Source organism: Cicer arietinum, chromosome 7 (assembly GCF_000331145.2).
Source record: "Cicer arietinum cultivar CDC Frontier isolate Library 1 chromosome 7, Cicar.CDCFrontier_v2.0, whole genome shotgun sequence".
Classification (NCBI taxonomy): domain Eukaryota; kingdom Viridiplantae; phylum Streptophyta; class Magnoliopsida; order Fabales; family Fabaceae; genus Cicer; species Cicer arietinum.
In genome coordinates, this window is record NC_021166.2 from 61,775,753 (window position 1) to 61,794,465 (window position 18,713).

Sequence of the window (18,713 nt, forward strand, 5' to 3'; positions counted from 1 at the left end):
TATATATATTGTTGATGAACTTACTTCAAAAATAACTCTTGTAAATATTATTCGATTTAATAATTAATTGTTGATATTAAATTTCATAAATATAATTGTTGAATATTTTTATATTATGTTAATAATTATGCATATAAAAAAATTAAAATTTGAATATATGAAGCTTATAATCCATATTTTACTTGTATTTTATGAAAACTTACATATTTAATTTGTTTAATATAACTTATTAATTTAACAATTGGATGGATATAAAATCCTAATTAAATTGTATTAACATTATGATTTGGTTTATTTATTTATAAGATTGTGTCAAAAGATGAAAAAGCAGCATTGGCAGATTATTTTGATGTGATAGCTGGGACTAGTACTGGAGGACTTGTTACTGGAATGCTCAGTACTCCTCATCCAGATGACCCTTCTCGTCCTGCATTTACTCCTCTTGAAATTTTTAACTTCTACATTAAATATGGTCCTTCTATATTCAATCAATCTTCTGCTAGGTATTTCGTATACTATGAAACAAAAATTTACTACTATTAAATAAAATATAAGAAAAAATAACATAATTATCTTATGATTACTTTTAAAAAGAATTCTAAAAATCATGGAATTTTATGTCTTAATTTTGACTATTCCCAATTAAATTTATTTTACTCTTATCCTAGTTAAAGTTCCAAGTTTTATAAACTCCATTGGTGGAACAATTAATGATCAGTTTGATGAGTGTTAATTTCATACATATTAAGAAAAAAGTTTAATTATGAGTACATCAGTTAGATTTATAGTTGTGATTTTTGATGTAGTTATTATAAAAGTTAAATATTTTAAATAATTCGATGATTGAGATTAAGTGATAGTGTAAAATAAATTATACTGTCAATATAAAAAACATTTACATACAAATTAAATTCTTAAAAAAAAAAACGAGAGAAAATAATAATTTTACTAAATTGCTCTTTTTTAAATATTAGTGTATTCATCATCACCATAAATATAAGTATAAGATATTGACTTAAGACATAGCTCGAGTAAGAGTAAAATTACTAAAACTTTGATTTTTGGTTTATAAATAAAAACTTATTTTTCATTTAATTATTTTAAAACCTCATATATAGTTATAAAAAAAGTCTATGTGGAGCCCTTTTAAAGATTTAATAGGTGTTTAATTGGTTCTTTGTATATTTATTTTGGTGTTAAAAAACATTTGCAGTGGTTGGAACGAAAATTCCACACGTCCGAAGTATGATGGTGAATTCTTACATAGTAAAACACGTGAGATTTTGGGAGAATTCAGATTGCATGACACATTGACCAATGTTGTCATCCCAACTTACGATATCAAGAAAGTCCATCCAATTATATTCTCAAGCTTTAAGGTCAGCATATATACCTTCTATATCAATAAAACTATATTTGCACTGAATTAAACAAAAAAATATATACAATAATAAAAATAAAAATAATTATAATTACAAATACTAAAGATATATTTAAATTTAGTTTTTTTATAAGTAAAAATATATATTTTCTGTAAATATCTGTAATAAATTTTGTATAAATAAAAATATTTAAATTCTTTGTATAAGTAAAAATATATATTTCATATAGATGAAGTGATTATTTATTAATGATATAGTATATAATGGTTACTTTATTCCACATCCATACCAAAATCAAGTGAGAAAAGTAAACGTTTATATTTAATGCGGTTCAAATAAGTAATAATTCATCTGATTTTAATTTTTTTTATGTTTAATTTCACTTTTGGTCCTTTTATTATTATCAATTCATGGAATTGTTCTTCCTGTTTTAAAAGTCGATATTTTTTATGATTCTCTCATATTTTTGAACTAAAAAACAACGATTTAATATATTTTTAATGACGTGATATAAATTCTATAATATAAAATCATTTAGATATATTAATTATTTATATGTTATTAATTAAATTAAAAAAATGCAGGTGAAGGAAGTTCCTAGCATAGATATAAAGTTGTCGGAAATAATCCTTGGGACTTCAGCTGCACCAATTCAACTACCACCCATTTACTTTAAGGATGGTCCTAATGAATTCAATTTGGTTGATGGTGGTGTGGTTGCAGCTAGTCCGGTAAGTTAGTTATATAATAATCATAGGTACTAAAAAATTAATTAATTGATAGTAATTGAACATTAATAATAATTTATAATAATAAACTATGTCAATTCATAATTAATTAAAATAGTTAATCTAACAACACATTCTATTAAGTGAAGTAATACAATAAAAAAAATGTGTATATTCAGGCATTTGTTGCAGTGAGTGAAGTAATACAACAATTGGAGGAGAAGAATGTTGATTTCATTCCTATGAAGGCAAATGAACCAACCAAAATAGTGTTGTTGTCATTAGGATGTGGGTCAACAAAGGTTGAAGGGGTTGATGCTAGAATTGCACAATTTTTCCCATCAACAATTTGGGCAAAACTTTTATTTTTAGGTCTTGCTGGTTCTGCTGGAGACATGAATCAATATTACCTTTCATCAATATTTCCAGACTCTTCAGACAATTACTATCTTCGAATTGAGGTATAACTAGGTTGTGGAATAGAGCTTCTTATTTTATTTTGGAAATTTTACTTGTGAAATAATATTTTATAATTTATGAAATTTTTAAAAAATATTATAATTTAAAAAAAAAACCTCTAATTATTTTTTAAGGGACTTTTTGAGAATATTTTCTTTTAAAAAAGTAATTGACAATTCACAAAGGAAATAGTGTTAAAACCACTTAATCATAAAATTAAGATTATTAGTTCTAATAAGTGATTTTTTTTTTAATTTAATTTAATATTTCGTAATTTAAAATCTATAACACATTCGGGTATAATGTGCATATGCAGGAGTATAACTTGGATCCATCCATTCTTTCTGATGATGCAGGCGAAGAAAACTTGGAAAAACTTGTAAATGTTGGAGAAAACTTGTTGGAACAAATTGTTAAGAAAGTTAATACAACTTCTTTTGTCCCATACGAAGAACCAAATGAGGGTACAAATGCTGAGGCTCTTAAAAGGTATGTGCACTTTAACATTTCTATGCTTTTTTGTTTTTTCCATTTTTGGATGTCATGAAGTTAGATAATTACTTAGGGGTGAATTCGAGTTTTAATTTTCTCTTAAAAAAATATTAATATTTAATATTTGACATGTTTTAAAATAAAATTAATTTTAGTGGAGAGAATTTATAAAGATAAAAGAGAGATGAATGAATACATTGATTAATTCAAAATTAAACTAATTAATTTTTTTAGTATCTTGAAGTGTTGTTATATACTGGTATTTTGAAGTATTTAGGTTTTTTTACTATTAAAAAAAAATTAAGCTAATGTATGTATTTTATGTATTAATGTTTATAAAATAACATTTATATTTAAACGTGTTAAATTTAACTTTTTATATTTCAAAACAAATTAATAATATTAATAAATAATATGTTTGAAAAAAAAAACAATAATTATGTCAAATAAATTAAGATAGTACTTATATTTAAGATTATTTTTTTTAAATGCATGTTGCTTATAATCTAATTGTTGTCTGATATGACGAGACCTTGTGTTCATGTACTATTGCAAAACGTTGTTAATGTGTCATTTTTTTTGTATTGTAGTGGTTGTTGGATTTGTTGGCTCTTTAATCTAAATTGTCTTAGGTGAAGCTTTGTTCTTATCCCAAAAAGTTTTAACTACGTAACCTGTACTTCCTTCATTAAAATATACTTTCTTCTTTTACAAAATGTAAACATGTTTTACACAAATTAAACACCAAATCGCATTTCATCCTTTTCATGTTGATTAAATTATTTTTAGAAGATAATGGATAGTTGTGTGTAAAACGTATAAGTGACACAATACATTTGAGACATTATTTTTTATTTATAAATATGACTAGGAGATGGAGGAAATATTTACTTTTAGAAATAAAATAATTTTGTTAGCAACATGTGTTCGTTGTAGTATTTAATTTAAATTTTTTATATTTGATAACTATTTTAGATCAAAAGAATAATTAAATACAATTATCTTAATAAATTATTAATTGAAATTAAGTACAAAAACTTTAAAAGTATTAATATAATCTGCACCTCTACACTCAATTTTGCTACATTCAATCAACGTGAAAATACAATTTTTTTATCAGTCATCTATTTCGAACCTTTAAAAAATTCACCATAACTTTCTAATATTTTCAAATTTTCAAAATAAAAAAGTAAGTGGCACTCAAATTTTTCATACTTTCGTAATGAAAATTTTAAATTTTTTAAAAATTTCGAACAATGCGAAACTTTTGAAATATAAATTTTCTAAATTTTCAAAAGTTTCGAGCAATCTGAAACTTTCGAAATAGATAAAATTTTGAAAATTATCATATTTGGAAACTTTGGAAACTTTAAAAATTTTCGAAATGTAATATTTATTTCAAAAATTTGAAATTTCTGAAACTATCACTTTTGAAACTTATTATAAATAGTTAAAAAGATAAAATTATTGTGTCTTGAGAGTGATAAATTCAATTCTAGAGTGTTCCGTAGAATACTCAAACTTTAATTACACTTTAGTATTTTATATGTATTTTTTATTTTTGTTGGTGAATTATATTTTTTAAATGATTCAATTAATTGAATATGCTAATTATGTAAAGAATGTGCTGAATTTTATGAAGGTTGGCTGAGATCTTGTACACAGAGAAACAGCTGCGTTTGAAAATGAAATCGATGGAAAAAAGGGGAAGACCATTTATTGAAGCTATTACTTCTCCAATGAAATAAATGACAAATGCATGTATGTTGCAAGTTATCTCTATGCATGGTGGGAAATAAATAAATAAATAAATAAATAAATAAATAATGCATGTGTGTTTTTAATTAATGTACTTTGATCTTTGTCATGGTCTTGTTAATTGTGTGGGTGTGGTGTTGTGTTTCTAAAATAAGGACAACGATTGTACTACATTTTGTGTTGTTAGTAATACTTGCTTATAAAATATAAATTGGATATTTCCTTTATCTTGTGTGCTGTTGAATTGTTCCCTTATTTTTTCTTCATATCTTTGTAAAAGGCCTTAATTTTTTTTTATAACTAATAATTTCTTTTGGGTTACAAAAAATATTTTCACTATTATAACTTATTAGAGAATCAATGACATGTTATATGGCGTAAAATTATTCTATATTAATACAAGTTATAATGGGACAATATTTTAAATAATTTTTTTAAAGATTATATAATTCTTCAATGTGCCAAATTGTACTCGGTTGTCCGGATAAAATAATTTTATACTAACAATAAATAGTCTAAAAGAAGGTTAATAGGAGATGAATGAAAATTTTAAATACAATATAACTAACAAAATAACAATGTGGAAAGTTAAAACTGGACCTAACTAACTAATGGACCTAAAGGAGTTAATGGATAAAACAAATACAACATATTAGCTCCTAATAAAGTATTTATTCTCAACTTATTGAGTCTATTTTTTGAGTTTAATTTAAATATATATTGGTAATGTAAACTATTTATGCAATTGAAAAATAATGATCAAAGTGACTTTATTAGTAATTACGACAAAATTAAATATTACTAACGATTTAACGATTGTGGTTGATTGATAGCATAAAAAAATATATTTACACTGATACGTTATAAATTAAATTCTTAATTTTTTATGATTATTATGAAAATATCTTACAATCATTCCATTATCTTTTGTAGATGAGTTTAGTTGTTATGTACTATCAATGTAAATAATTTTACACTGTCTATACATTATAATCATTTATGGAAATGACTTTAGAGATGATTTTGGTAAAATGCAATTAGTTTTAACAATATAAGATTTAATTCAATGACAGTGAAAAACTCTTCACATGTATATACATTCAATCTTTTGCAATTAATAATTTTGTGTCGTGAACATATTTACTTGTAATATCTTGGTTTTGTCCGACCATTTAAAAAAATTCAAAATAAAGTTCTAATACATTATTTGCCATTTACTTTTATAGTCCTTTAACAAATTTCAAAATTATAAAAGTAAAAATTGTATCACATAAAATGTCTAATATAATAACATTAACATTTGCTGACGGAGATTATTATAAGTAAAAAACCATCGTAGATGAAGTCATTTTGTAAAGAAAATAGTTATCTATATTATAAAGAGATAAATTATCAATATTTAAATATGAAATTATTTGGAGTATTATTGCTCAAATTTAGGAATTTGTTATTATTGTTATAAATGTAAAAACTTATTTTTGGATTATTTAATTTTGAATTTTTGAGTAAAAAAAAAACTATGAATTTAATACATTATTTTATTGATCGTTGAAATGCCTAATTTTAATTAGATATTTACATTTTGGGATGAATTTTGAAAAGATATATTTTTATGTGACAATAGATGAGATACATTATATTAGACCTTAATATGTATTTATAAATAGATATTAACATGTATTATTAAATACACACAGATAAATAAATACATTTATATTTAATAAATTATATAAATTTAAATAATATATTAAAAGATCAATATTAAAATTAACATGTCGAAAATAAAACATGTAATAATATATTTTAAATTCAAAATTCAACTATTTTTTAAAATAACATATATTTGAATATAATTAATTGTTTTTTAACGAGTATAAAATTCATTACTTTTTAATGAGTATATAATTTATTGTTGATGCATGAGAGTTGTACTATTTCTTATAATTTATGTTAATATGATTGCAAAAAAATGTATAGAAACATAGTACAATTTTGGAGAAGTATATCATGTACGTCTTTATTGATGTCTAAAAAAATTATCTCATCTTTTTAATTTTTTAATTTTCAAATACGATCCATATTCATGAGTATTTTAGAAATATTGGTTAATTAATTTTTTTTAAATTATAATATTTTTAGAATACATATACACAAATATCCATAAATTATTGATATGAGATATGTATTTTATACAGGTACATTTCTATTTTTTTATTATCACACTTTATACCCAAATCCTATATAGAGAGAAGGAAATTCACATTTTTTCCAAAAATCAACTCCTTTTTTCTTCATCTTAGTTTTGCTTCTTTGATTTTTTCAAGTATGAATTTTAATTAAACAGTACTGTCCATATTTGTTTACTTGAGTTTAGAGCTAGTCTCCAAATTTTGTTTTTATTTTTTATTTTATTCAATAAATTCATTAAAGTGGTGATTGTATTTTTGGACTACCATAATTGAGACCACAATTATATCATGCATTTGTATTATAATATTTTGAAAGAAAAAAAAAAGTCAAATTGAAGCAGAGATAAGGATTGCTACAAGGATGTGTGAAGTTTTTGTTATTGTTCCAATTGTTAAATATTTTGTTTGTTTAGCTTCATACCATTGTTTGAGCGAGAGACTAGTTTAATATATTCATTTTGTCTTTTAAACAAATGTTGAGTTTTGATGATATTAAACAATTCTAAAAATTAGAAAATAGGTGTAGTACCTCAATTTTGTCCTATAAAATAAAATAAATTTATAATGATAATAATAATAATAACAATAATAATATATTTTACAATACTAAACATCTTTATTTTACATAAAATAAAAGAATTGAATTACAATAAAAACAATGTTTTTGATTTGGCATGGCAACACATCAGTACCCAATACACCAATCCATTCCACCCTGCCAACACTCAACTTCACCTTCATCTTCTATTCTACATCCTTTTATCTGCTTGACTATTATCTGTATTTACAGCATTTCCAAATACAAACATATTAAAAACCAGTTAATTGATTGAGATATACTAATAAAGGTATTACTTGTATAACCTTCCTTTGTAACCTCTACACTCAAAATCTGTATTTTGCAACAAACACTACAAAATCTAGAACCTGATTTTATCTAATAAACAGAAGAATTCACCACTTTAATTTACTTTTAGTCTATAAATAGAGTTTGAAGTTTTGAAATGAAGGGGGGAGAGGAGACAAAACACAGATTTAGAATTTTGGAAATAGAGAAAAAGAATTCGAAATTTAAAAACAGAGAGTAGATTTTCTTTTTGGGAGAGAAATTTGTAAAAAATAATACACTGAAGCAGACCTACAGAAACAGAGGAACAAATAGAAGGATTAAGAGGTATTTTCGTTTATTCATTTTTTTCATTTTTCTAATCAATCTGTTGAGTTTGAGTTATGAATAAAAGATGAAATTTGTTTATTATTATTAATCTGAGTATAAAAAATGTTAGAGATAATAGGATTAAAAAAAAACTCAAACCTTGAACGCCGTCGTCGGAATGCTGACCGTGTTTCCTGGTCACTCCGTTCGTCTGACTCCCCTTTTTCCTCAACGACCTAATCCAGCGGCCTCACTCCAACGCCGTTCTTATTTACGGTCTTGATGGTGAAGTTCGCATGGCTCTGTTTTTTCTCTTTTGATCTGCGACCCTCATTGCCTAGCCGCCGCTCTGGTTTTTGCCTTTGCCTTGTTTCAATTTAGGGTTTGTTTTACAAATCACTTTTCTGAAGGTATTGGGCCACAGTTATTTGCAGCGCAGCCCATTTACGTTTTTTGTGGTCTAACCTTTTTTTTTTAGTTTGATCATTGCCTTTTATTTTAAAATATACATGCTTGAATATTTAATCAAATTCTAATATAAAAAATAATTATTATATTTTTATCTCTTTTTATTTTTTTATTTAGATATGACGTATTTTTTTGGAGATATTAATATAAGTCGTTTTTTACTTTGAAATTTAATTTTAAATAATAAAATTTCTTAAGAGTATTAAACTAGATGTGACATCTTGTTTTTTTTTTACTCTTTGAGTTTTGAGACACGAGTTGTACAACTCGATCGTCTTAAAACTCATATTTTAAGATAATTATCTAAATCAAACATCTTTTAATCTTTGAGTTATTAGAACACAAGTTGTGACAATTTGGTGGTTCTAAATCTCATCTTTATTTTAGTAGATCTAAAATTTGTTTTTATAAATAAATATAGATAAAAACAAACTTTTTTTTTAAATTTAATTAATTAAATGTGTTTATTTTAATTTTGGAGTTGTTAAGACACAAGTTAAACATTTTATTGGTTTTAAAATTCAATTTAAAAATAAAAAATTTCTTAAAAGGATTAAAATTAGATGTGACATCTTTTTTTTACTCCTTCAGTTTTGAGACACGAGTTGTACAATTCGATCGTCTTAAAACCCATATTTTAAAATAATTAGTCAAATCAAACAAGTTTTTTTTATGTTCGTCAAAATTAACTTTTTTAAGTAACAAAATACAATTTATTTAAAAGCAATCAACGCATTCACATTTTTTACCAAGAACTACGTAGCTTTGATTTCTCCATCGCACCGGGAGATACGTAGGAGCAAGATCACACTCTTGTCAAGCACACTAATAAAAACTTTCTTCTTTTTTCCACTCTTTTTTAACACACTTTTAACCCAAAAAATCACATTTATAAAAAACAATTTATATTCATATTTAATAATAAAGAAAAATAAATATATTTAAGTTGATATAATTTTGCACAATTAATTAAAGGTAACCGTATTTTAACGGATGTCGTAGGGTGCTAATACCTTCCCTACGCATAATCGACTCCCGAACTCAAAATCTGGTTTCAAAGACCATTTTTACATTTGTAAGGGTTTTCCAATATTTTCCCTATTTTAAAATAAATTTTGGTGGCGACTCCATTGAATTCGATGAAAACTCGAAATTTTAAGGCCGCGACAATAGGCCTTGGAGAACTCATGGGTTACTCAACTTTTTATCTTTTAATCTTGAACCATCAATTTTGTATAAACAATTTTATCAAAAAGAAACATTTCAAATTTTTTGATAAATAAAAACTATATATATATAAATAAAAATGCAATATATATATTAAAATTTATTTTATACCTTATCAATTATTGATAATTTTTGGACAACGTAACCCAAATTAAATTGGTCTCCCTTAGAAAGTGAGTTAAGTTTACTATATTGATGGTATGATATAGTTGTCTTGTTTTGGTTTGAGATAATGACTTTGTCTTCTTCCTACATAATATCCCTAAAATAAGATCGTCCTATTTAATGTTATAATTTTAATATACAACACATTTACATTTTGTAAGGCCAATATTAAAGGGAGGATTCTCACGGTCACGGGAGACAATCCACTCCCGTTTAAGTGGATCCTATGGTCTACTTATCAATTTATATATATATATATATATATTAAAATTTAAATATATGTTCGGTTTAACCTTTTTTTATTTTTACTTTTGATTTTATAAATTTTTTGTTTCAACTCTGTGTTAAAAAAAATTTGAGATAATAAACGGAAAACAGACGAAAACAAAAAATTGTGAATTTACATGGATAAAAATTGAGAATTCTAGGATTTTAAATTTTTTTTTACTTTTAACTCCCACCCCTCAAAACAATGAAAAAACAATTTACTTTATGTCTCTTTTTATCTGTTTTTTTTCTTAAAAAGGTGATCAAGTGTTAATTTTTGTTTAGAGTTATCATTTTTTTTTCTTTTTATAACATCTATATAAGTGATTTTTACATATATTTAATTTATTTGTATATTTTTGTTGTTTTAGTGCAGTGTTATTTTTGTTTATCATCTTTATGCAATGTTTTAATTTTTATGTTATTCAAATTTAATGAACGTGGCATCTTCAATATTGCATCTCTAAAAGCATAAAGACTTCAAATGCTTCAATTTCTTCATATTTATAAGTTTTGTCACTTTTATAGATATTTTATCATTCTATATTATTAATTCATATGATGTGAGTTTGTTAATTATTTTTGTTTGTTTCAGTTTTAATAACATTAAATTATATTGTCTTATTGATATGATGTATTCATATTTAAATAGGTAAATACCAAATTTTTAGTATAAAAAAACCCACCCCTGTAACATTAATGTTTTTTGGACAACAATCTTTTTATTTTGACAAAGTTTTTTTAGGCAACATTAATGTTGGTATTAAGACTGAAATTTCATAAATTTAGAAGTAGCTTAAGCTAAATGAGATGATCAATAACATAATTTTCTCTTTGACAACAAGAACCGGTTGGAAGAATATGATAACAAATTACTTCCAATTTTAAATTTTAATAACAAAATTTATAATTTATATATTTTAGGATAATTTATGGTTTTTGTCATTGTCATTAGAGTAAATTTTGATTTTAGTCATTTGATTTTTTCTTCTTCAGATTCCATTCCCATCATTTGAGATTTATTTGGTTTTTAGTTCTTCAATTCAATTGTACATGCAACTCATCACTTGTTAACATGAACATGATTATATGATGTGGCATGCTACCTTACATGCCACATGGTTTTTTTTTTTTTACCAAGTGGCACCAAAATCTCATGTGAATAACCTATGAACATTTGGATGTGACCCGATAGCGATAATTTGATAATATGTAATTCAATAAATTTTGGATAAACTCTAATACAATTTTATAATTTAGGTTGAATCTTATAAAATTGAGTATGGTGAGTACTATCCACTACCGATATATATTTTGGTATGTCTCATCTTATTTAATGTGAGACTCTTAACACCCCCAATTCACGTTAAAGATTGAACATCTAAATGTGACTCAAAAGCGATGACATGATAGTAGTCTTAACACATCATTATCGAAATAATATCTATCACATGATAGAGACGAAAATAAAAAGAAAACATAATTATATAAATAAAAAATATAAAAGATTATAAATTAACGAGATAAAAATCAAAGACAAAAAAATAATAATTAGTTTTCGACTGAAATACATACAAGTGTTCTATTACGATAAAATTATTGATTTTTTGTCTATCTTTTTTCTTTTCTTTTTCTATAATAAAATTATCCTTAAATTATTTTCATCTAATTTTTAATATGTATTGTAGGACTTTATTAGTGATAAACTACAAAAAAATAAATATGTACCAATGAATTTTCAGATGAGATAATATTTAGTAGATAATATTAATAATAAAGATAAATAAATAATTTAAAGATATCTTTTAAAATAAACAAAAGAGAGAAAAAAAATAGATAAAAAATTCATTATTTTATTATAATAAAAAAGTTGCGTATACACCAGTTGAAGTTATAAAATAAAATGGAAGTCTTTTTTTTTTTCCTTTAATTTTTAGTTTTTAATCATTATAATTATATTTTGTTTTGAATTTCTTTCCTTCCACACGGTAGATATAATTTGAATGTTGATGTGGCAATCCAATATCACGAGATGTCAAAAACTCACATGACATGTCATGTCAACATTTTATATGCTAGAAATTTTATGATAGAATTATGGGATAATGTTATTGGGCACAATCCATTGAAGTTGTGCACGGTACACAATAATATTTTAGCATAGGATGATCAAGGTTCATTAAATAAGAATTATTAATAATAAATTTTAGATTTAATTAATATTAATTAAGGTTAAATTTGATATTATAAAGATCATGGGATTGTATATTTATCTAATAATTTATTAATTGTCATGTATTAAAATATTGCTAAATTGATTATCATTCCTTTTTTGTAATTATGGAAAATCTCCTTTCCATTATTATATGTTTGTGGACCCCAAAAAATCTATTGATAAAAATAAAAAAACTTGTTCATATGCTTGCTAACATAAAATACAAGACAAAAAATGTCATCGATATAAAATGAAAACTACTATATATAAGAACTATGCTCTAGTTCCATTATTTGTTTTTTTCGACAAACATGCAATAATAGGAAGAAGATTTTTCGGTGATTACAAAAAGAGAATGACAATCAATTTAACGATATTTTAGCACATGAAAATCATTGAGTTATTGAATGTATACATATCACTTGATATTTTTAGTGTCAAATTTAGTTTTAAATGTTAATTAAATATACCCGTTATTATTAATAATTTTTATTTTTTATAATAACTTTTAGTTCTCACTAGATAAATTAACATAATCATTAGTCATAAATATATAATTATAATGATTATAATTTTTTATAGTATATTTTAAATCATGTATTAGGATATCAACAAAACATAATTAATTAAATTTTTGTTCATCGATAGATAGTTGTTTCAATTGAAGAATAATAACATCTTAAATTAGATTATGTACGTTTGCATTGATCTAAAAAAAAAAATTGTCTCATCTTCTTTATTTGTTTAATTTTCAAATAAAATACATATTCGCGAGTATTCCAAAAATATTGGATAATTAATTTTAAAAGAAAAAAAATTATGATACTTTTAAAGTACATATATACAAATTTCCATAAAATATCAATATCATATACATATTTGATATTGATACATCTTTGTATTATTATTGAGGCTGTATACTCAAATCCTAAAACATGTTGCTCACAAAAAATTAACACCACTATTTCACAACGAAACCTATAGTGAAATTGATAAGGAAAACATAATGTTACTAGCTGCCCTCTTTTTTTCCTTCACGTTAGTTTTGTCCCTTTGAATTTTTTAAATAAGTTTTTTAATGAAATAGTGTTGTGATACTTGTTTACTTGAGTTTTGATCTAATTCTCCAAATTTTGTTTTTATTTTATTCAATAAATTATTAGGGTTCTGCTGGTATTTCATAATAATTGAGATGTGAATGCGTATTTGTACTATAATATTTTGAAAGAAAAAAAAAAAGTCAATTAAGAGTGTTATAAGTGACTGCTAAAGAGGTTGTGTGAAGTTTTTGTCCTAATTGTTAAATCTTTTGTTTGTTTCTTGATATTGTTTCAACATGAGATTGATTTAATGTAGAGCAACGTTCTTAGAATACAAAATATGATATATAAAATATTATATAAATTATAGAAAATGTTCATATTTTAAATATCAAAATATTTTATTTATGTTTCATTTTGTGTTTTAATAAGATTATTCTTTAATATATTCATTTTGGCCGTAAAAAACGTCGAGTCTTGATGATATTAAACTTAAACAATTCTGAAAAAATAGAAAACAGGCTTAGGAGAACTCACGGATTTCTGAACCATCATTTTTTATAAACAATTAAATTCAAACAAAAAAACCCCAAATTTTTATAAATAAAAAAATGGTATATAGATAAAAAAAATGCGACATATATTAAAAATTATGCTAAATTACATCAGTGGTCTCTTAACTTAATTTCAGTTAACTTTTTAGTCATTTATCTTTTTTTTTCCCGAGTTGGTCATTTATTTTTATTTTAAGTGACAATTTAATATTTTATGTTTTAAAATTTCAACAATGTTATCATTTTTTATACAAAAATTCAAAAAAATCATCAAAATTTCAACCAAAACCCATAAAATTAATAATCATCTTCAATATAATGCAAGTTTTATCAAATCCATAACTCAAATATTCAAAGACACTCATATTTTCATCTCCAACAACATCAAATAAATAATGAAAATATGAGTTTATTTCAAGATTTAAGTTATGAATTTGATTAAATTTGTATTTTATTGAAGATGATAATGAATTTTATGGATTTTGCTTGAAAAATTTGATGATATTTTTGAATTTTTATAAAAAAAAGGACAACATTATTTTATTTTAAAATATAAAATATCAAATTGTCATTTAAAATTAAAATAAAGGACCAACTCGAAAAAGAAAATATAAAACACTAAAATGTTACCTAAAATTAAGTTATAATGGACTACGGATGTAATTTAGCCTAAAAATTATTTTAAACATTACTAATTATAGATAATTTTTGGGCAGCCCTATTAAATTGGTCTCCATTAAAAAATAGTAAAACTTACTATCTGAATGTTATGATATTATTATCTTTTTTGGTTTGAGATAATGACATTGTCCTCTTCCTATATAATGCATCTTAAAATAATATCGTTCTGTTTAATGATATAATTTAATATACAACATGTACACTGTATTATAGTGTTACAATTTACAATAGTGGCACTCTCGTATATAAGTGTTTAAGGGAGTTGATGCTCGCAATTCAAGAACTCACATGTTTTTTGTTCATGTATAATCTACACTATTTAAACACTACATTTCCCAATTTTATTTATTTATAATTTTTATTATATTATAAAGAAAAACCATTCTACTATTTTTGAAGGTCAAGATTAAACGGGAGACAATTCACTCACGTTTAAGTGGTCTATGATTTACACATCATTTATTTATTTTTAATATTAATACTTGACTTATATTTGCTCACTTCAATTTAATGTCTAATTTCTTTTTAAATAAATGAGTCGTCTCAATAAATCTACATGTTATTACATTTTAATAAGAATAATTTATTTTATATAATTTATTTAGTGAAATTATGTTAAATTAAGATAAATATTTTTCGACTCCTTATGTGGTGAGTTACTCAACTTAATAATTTAATATAAAAAATTAATTTCATTAATACAATTGTCAAATTGAATATTTTTATTAAGTAGATTAATTTCACATATATATTTTAAAACTATTTGATACTTCATAAATAATTTTAAATCAATATAAAATAAAATTTTAAAAATTATAAATAAATATCGATGACTAGAGTACAGATTTTAGATTTTTATAAAAAACTTGGTGTACTTTATCATTAATATATTATGTCAATAATCAATTGTTGAATTAAAAAAATTCATCATTTGTATTGAGTTATTAAGTGAAATAACTCATCAGATAATTACTCATGCAGTCCACCTATTTATACTCGTTTAAATGAAATATAAATAAAAATATTAATTAAAAAGTTGATATATTTAGTCTTAATTTTTAATTAAATCCGTCAATTTTTTAACTATTATTTTTACTTATATATTTTATTCTGGATGGAGTATTTATGTTAGATGATGATGAACTTGTATAATTTATTTTATACAAGTTTTTTTTAATGACAAAGTTAGGTTATAGATGATCATTACATATTGTTTTGTTTATATTTTTTTAAGATATGAAAAATTTATAGTTAAATTAATATCAACATAAATAAAATTCAATTAATATGATTAAATTTTTTTGACTCAATAATTTAATTTATATGTACTATATCAATATACAAAAAAAAAATAAAAATCTTCATGCACTCCCATCATATACCTATAACTATCGACGTGGCGAGATGTGGTTCTGTTTAAAATAAAAATTCACTGATATATATGTGTAAGTGGTGATTATTATATGATTACTTTTAAAAATAATTCTAAAAATCATGAAATTTTATGTCTTAATCTTGACTATTTGCAATTAATGATCAGTTTGGTAAGTATTAATTTCATACATATTATTATTATTTATCTTAATTTCATACATATTAAAAAAAGGTATAAAAGAATAAGAGAAGATAATAATTTTAGTAAATTATCTTTTTTAAATATTGGTGTATTCAGGTAATAAGTATGTATAGGTCGATCAACTGAAGCTCAATTTTTTTTTATTTTTTTAAAAGTATTATAGGATATTGATTTAATAAAAGAATCAGAATTAAAGTTTTAATCATATTTTTAAAACCTCATATATAGTTAAAAAAAAGTCTATGTTGAGGCCTTTTGAAGATTTAATAGGTGTTTAATTGGTTCTTTGTATATTTATTTTGCTCCGAAGTATGATGGTGAATTCTTACATAGTAAAACACGTGAGGTTTTGGGAGAATTCAGATTGCATGACACATTGACCAATGTTGTCATCCCAACCTACGATATCAAGAAATTCCATCCAATTATATTCTCAAGCTTTAAGGTCAGCATATATACCTTCTATATCAATAAAACTATATTTGCACCGAATTAAACAAAAAAAAAAAAAACGATAATTTAAATAAAAAATATTATAATTACAAATACAAATACTAAAGATATATTTAAATTTAGTTTTTTTTAGTAGTAATTCATCCTATCTTATTTTTTTTAATACCGTAACTAATTCAATTAATTATTTTGAATATATTAATTGTTTAAGGTGAAGGAAGTTCCCAGCATAGATATAAAATTGTCGGAAATAATCCTTGGGACTTCAGCTGCACCAATTCAACTACCACCCATTTACTTTAAGGATGGTCCTAATGAATTCAATTTGGTTGATGGTGGTGTGGTTGCAGTTAGTCCGGTGAGTTAGCTATATATATATATATAACATTTTTTTTTTTTTTTGTATTTATAGATGATTTTTTTATAGATAAATGTTAGAATATTAGTAAGTTAGTAATTTTCTATTAGAACTAGTTCAAATGTATCATATGTCTCTTGTAAAAATAAAAGAGTGAATGATGTCTAAAGTAGTAAACTTTTAAAGAGAGACTTTAAGGTTGTTGTTTTTTTTTTTTGCTTGAAAAAGATTTTTTTTTTAAAAATTAAAAATTTGTATATATTTAGGCATTGATTGCAGTGAGTGAAGTGATACAACAATTGAAGGAGAAGAATATTGATTTAATTCCTATGAAAGCAAATGAGGCAACCAAAATAGTGTTGTTGTCATTAGGATGTGGTGCAACAAAGGTTGAAGGGGTTGATGCTAGAATTGCTATATACAAAGTATTTTTTAAATGATGCTTATAATTAAATACAAAGTATTTCACAGTCTAATGTTGTCTTAATTTGGATATAAGGAGACCTTATGTTCATGTACTATTGCAAAACGTTATATAATATTTTTTGTATTGTAGTGGTTGTTGGATTTGTTGCTTTAATCTAAATTGTGTTAGGTGAAGCTTTGTCCTTATCCATAAAAGTTTTGTACTTCCTTCATTAATATATACTTTCTTCATTTAAAAAATGTAAACATGCATTTATACAAATTAACCACCAAATCGGATGAAGTATTTATTTTTAAAAATACAAAAACTTTATTCGCAACGTATATACGTAGTAGTATTCAATTTAAATTTTTATATTTGATAACTATTTCAGAACAAAAGAATAATTAAATATAATTATTTTAATGAGTTATTAACTGAAATTAGGTACAAAAACTTTAATTACACTTTAGTATTTTATATTTATTTTTTATTTTTGTTTGTGAATTATATTTTTTAAATGATTCAATTAATAGAATATGCTAATTATGTAAAGAGTGTGTTTAATTTTATGAAGGTTGGCTGAGATTTTGTACAAGGAAAAACAGCTGCGTTTGAAAATGAAATCGATGGAGGAAATGTATTGAAGCTATTACTTCCCCTTTTCGTTGGTCTCCAATGAAATAAATGACAAATGCATATATAGACAAATTTGTACTACATATGTTGCAAGTTCTCTCTATATGTGTGTTTTTAATTGATGTACTTATGATGTGATCTTTTTGTAATATTATTAAATGTTTCTACTTTGTTGTATTTCCTCGGAAATGTATTCAATCTTGTTAATTGTGTGAGTTTCTAAAATAAGGATAAGGATTGGACTACATTATGTGTTCCTTGTAATACTTTTGCTTATAAAATATAAATTGGACATTTCCATTATCTTGTGTGCCATTTGTTGAATTGTTCACTTATTTTTTCTTCATATTTTTGTAAAAGACTTCTTTTTTTTTTTTTAATAAATTATTATTATTTTTTTGTTACAAAAAGCCTTTCTACTACCATAACTTTTAAGTTTTCCAATTTTTTTATTTATTTTCATAATTTTTCCGGTACAGATGAATTTACCCGAAAAAGTT

At 23.5% G+C, this 18,713-nt stretch overlaps 1 protein-coding gene and 2 long non-coding RNA genes across 4 annotated transcripts in view; 2 read left to right on the plus strand and 1 right to left on the minus strand.

Annotated features, from left to right (window-relative positions):
- The window catches only part of LOC101512817 (patatin-like protein 4), a 5,619-nt gene extending 573 nt beyond the window's left edge, over positions 1–5,046 (plus strand). The window contains exons 2-7 of the mRNA XM_004515282.4: positions 307–503; positions 1,214–1,379; positions 1,967–2,113; positions 2,290–2,571; positions 2,886–3,058; positions 4,704–5,046. Coding sequence (XP_004515339.1) covers positions 307–503; positions 1,214–1,379; positions 1,967–2,113; positions 2,290–2,571; positions 2,886–3,058; positions 4,704–4,809 — 1,071 coding nt within the window. The 3' untranslated portion in view covers positions 4,810–5,046. The remainder of the gene's footprint in view (positions 1–306; positions 504–1,213; positions 1,380–1,966; positions 2,114–2,289; positions 2,572–2,885; positions 3,059–4,703) is intronic.
- Positions 5,047–7,562: 2,516 nt separating this feature from the next.
- LOC113784594 (uncharacterized) lies at positions 7,563–8,707 on the minus strand. The gene is made up of 2 exons (XR_003470675.2): positions 8,324–8,707; positions 7,563–7,786 (listed from the first exon to the last, which is right to left on the minus strand). It is a non-coding gene; the product is annotated as an uncharacterized lncRNA (long non-coding RNA).
- LOC113784595 (uncharacterized) lies at positions 7,785–18,445 on the plus strand. Of its 2 annotated transcripts, none has more exons than XR_012163895.1 (3): positions 7,785–8,182; positions 17,022–17,168; positions 18,152–18,445. It is a non-coding gene; the product is annotated as an uncharacterized lncRNA (long non-coding RNA). The 2 variants fall into 2 exon arrangements; XR_003470676.2 differs by lacking the exon at positions 7,785–8,182 and adding an exon at positions 16,650–16,802.
- Positions 18,446–18,713: the final 268 nt, after the last annotated feature.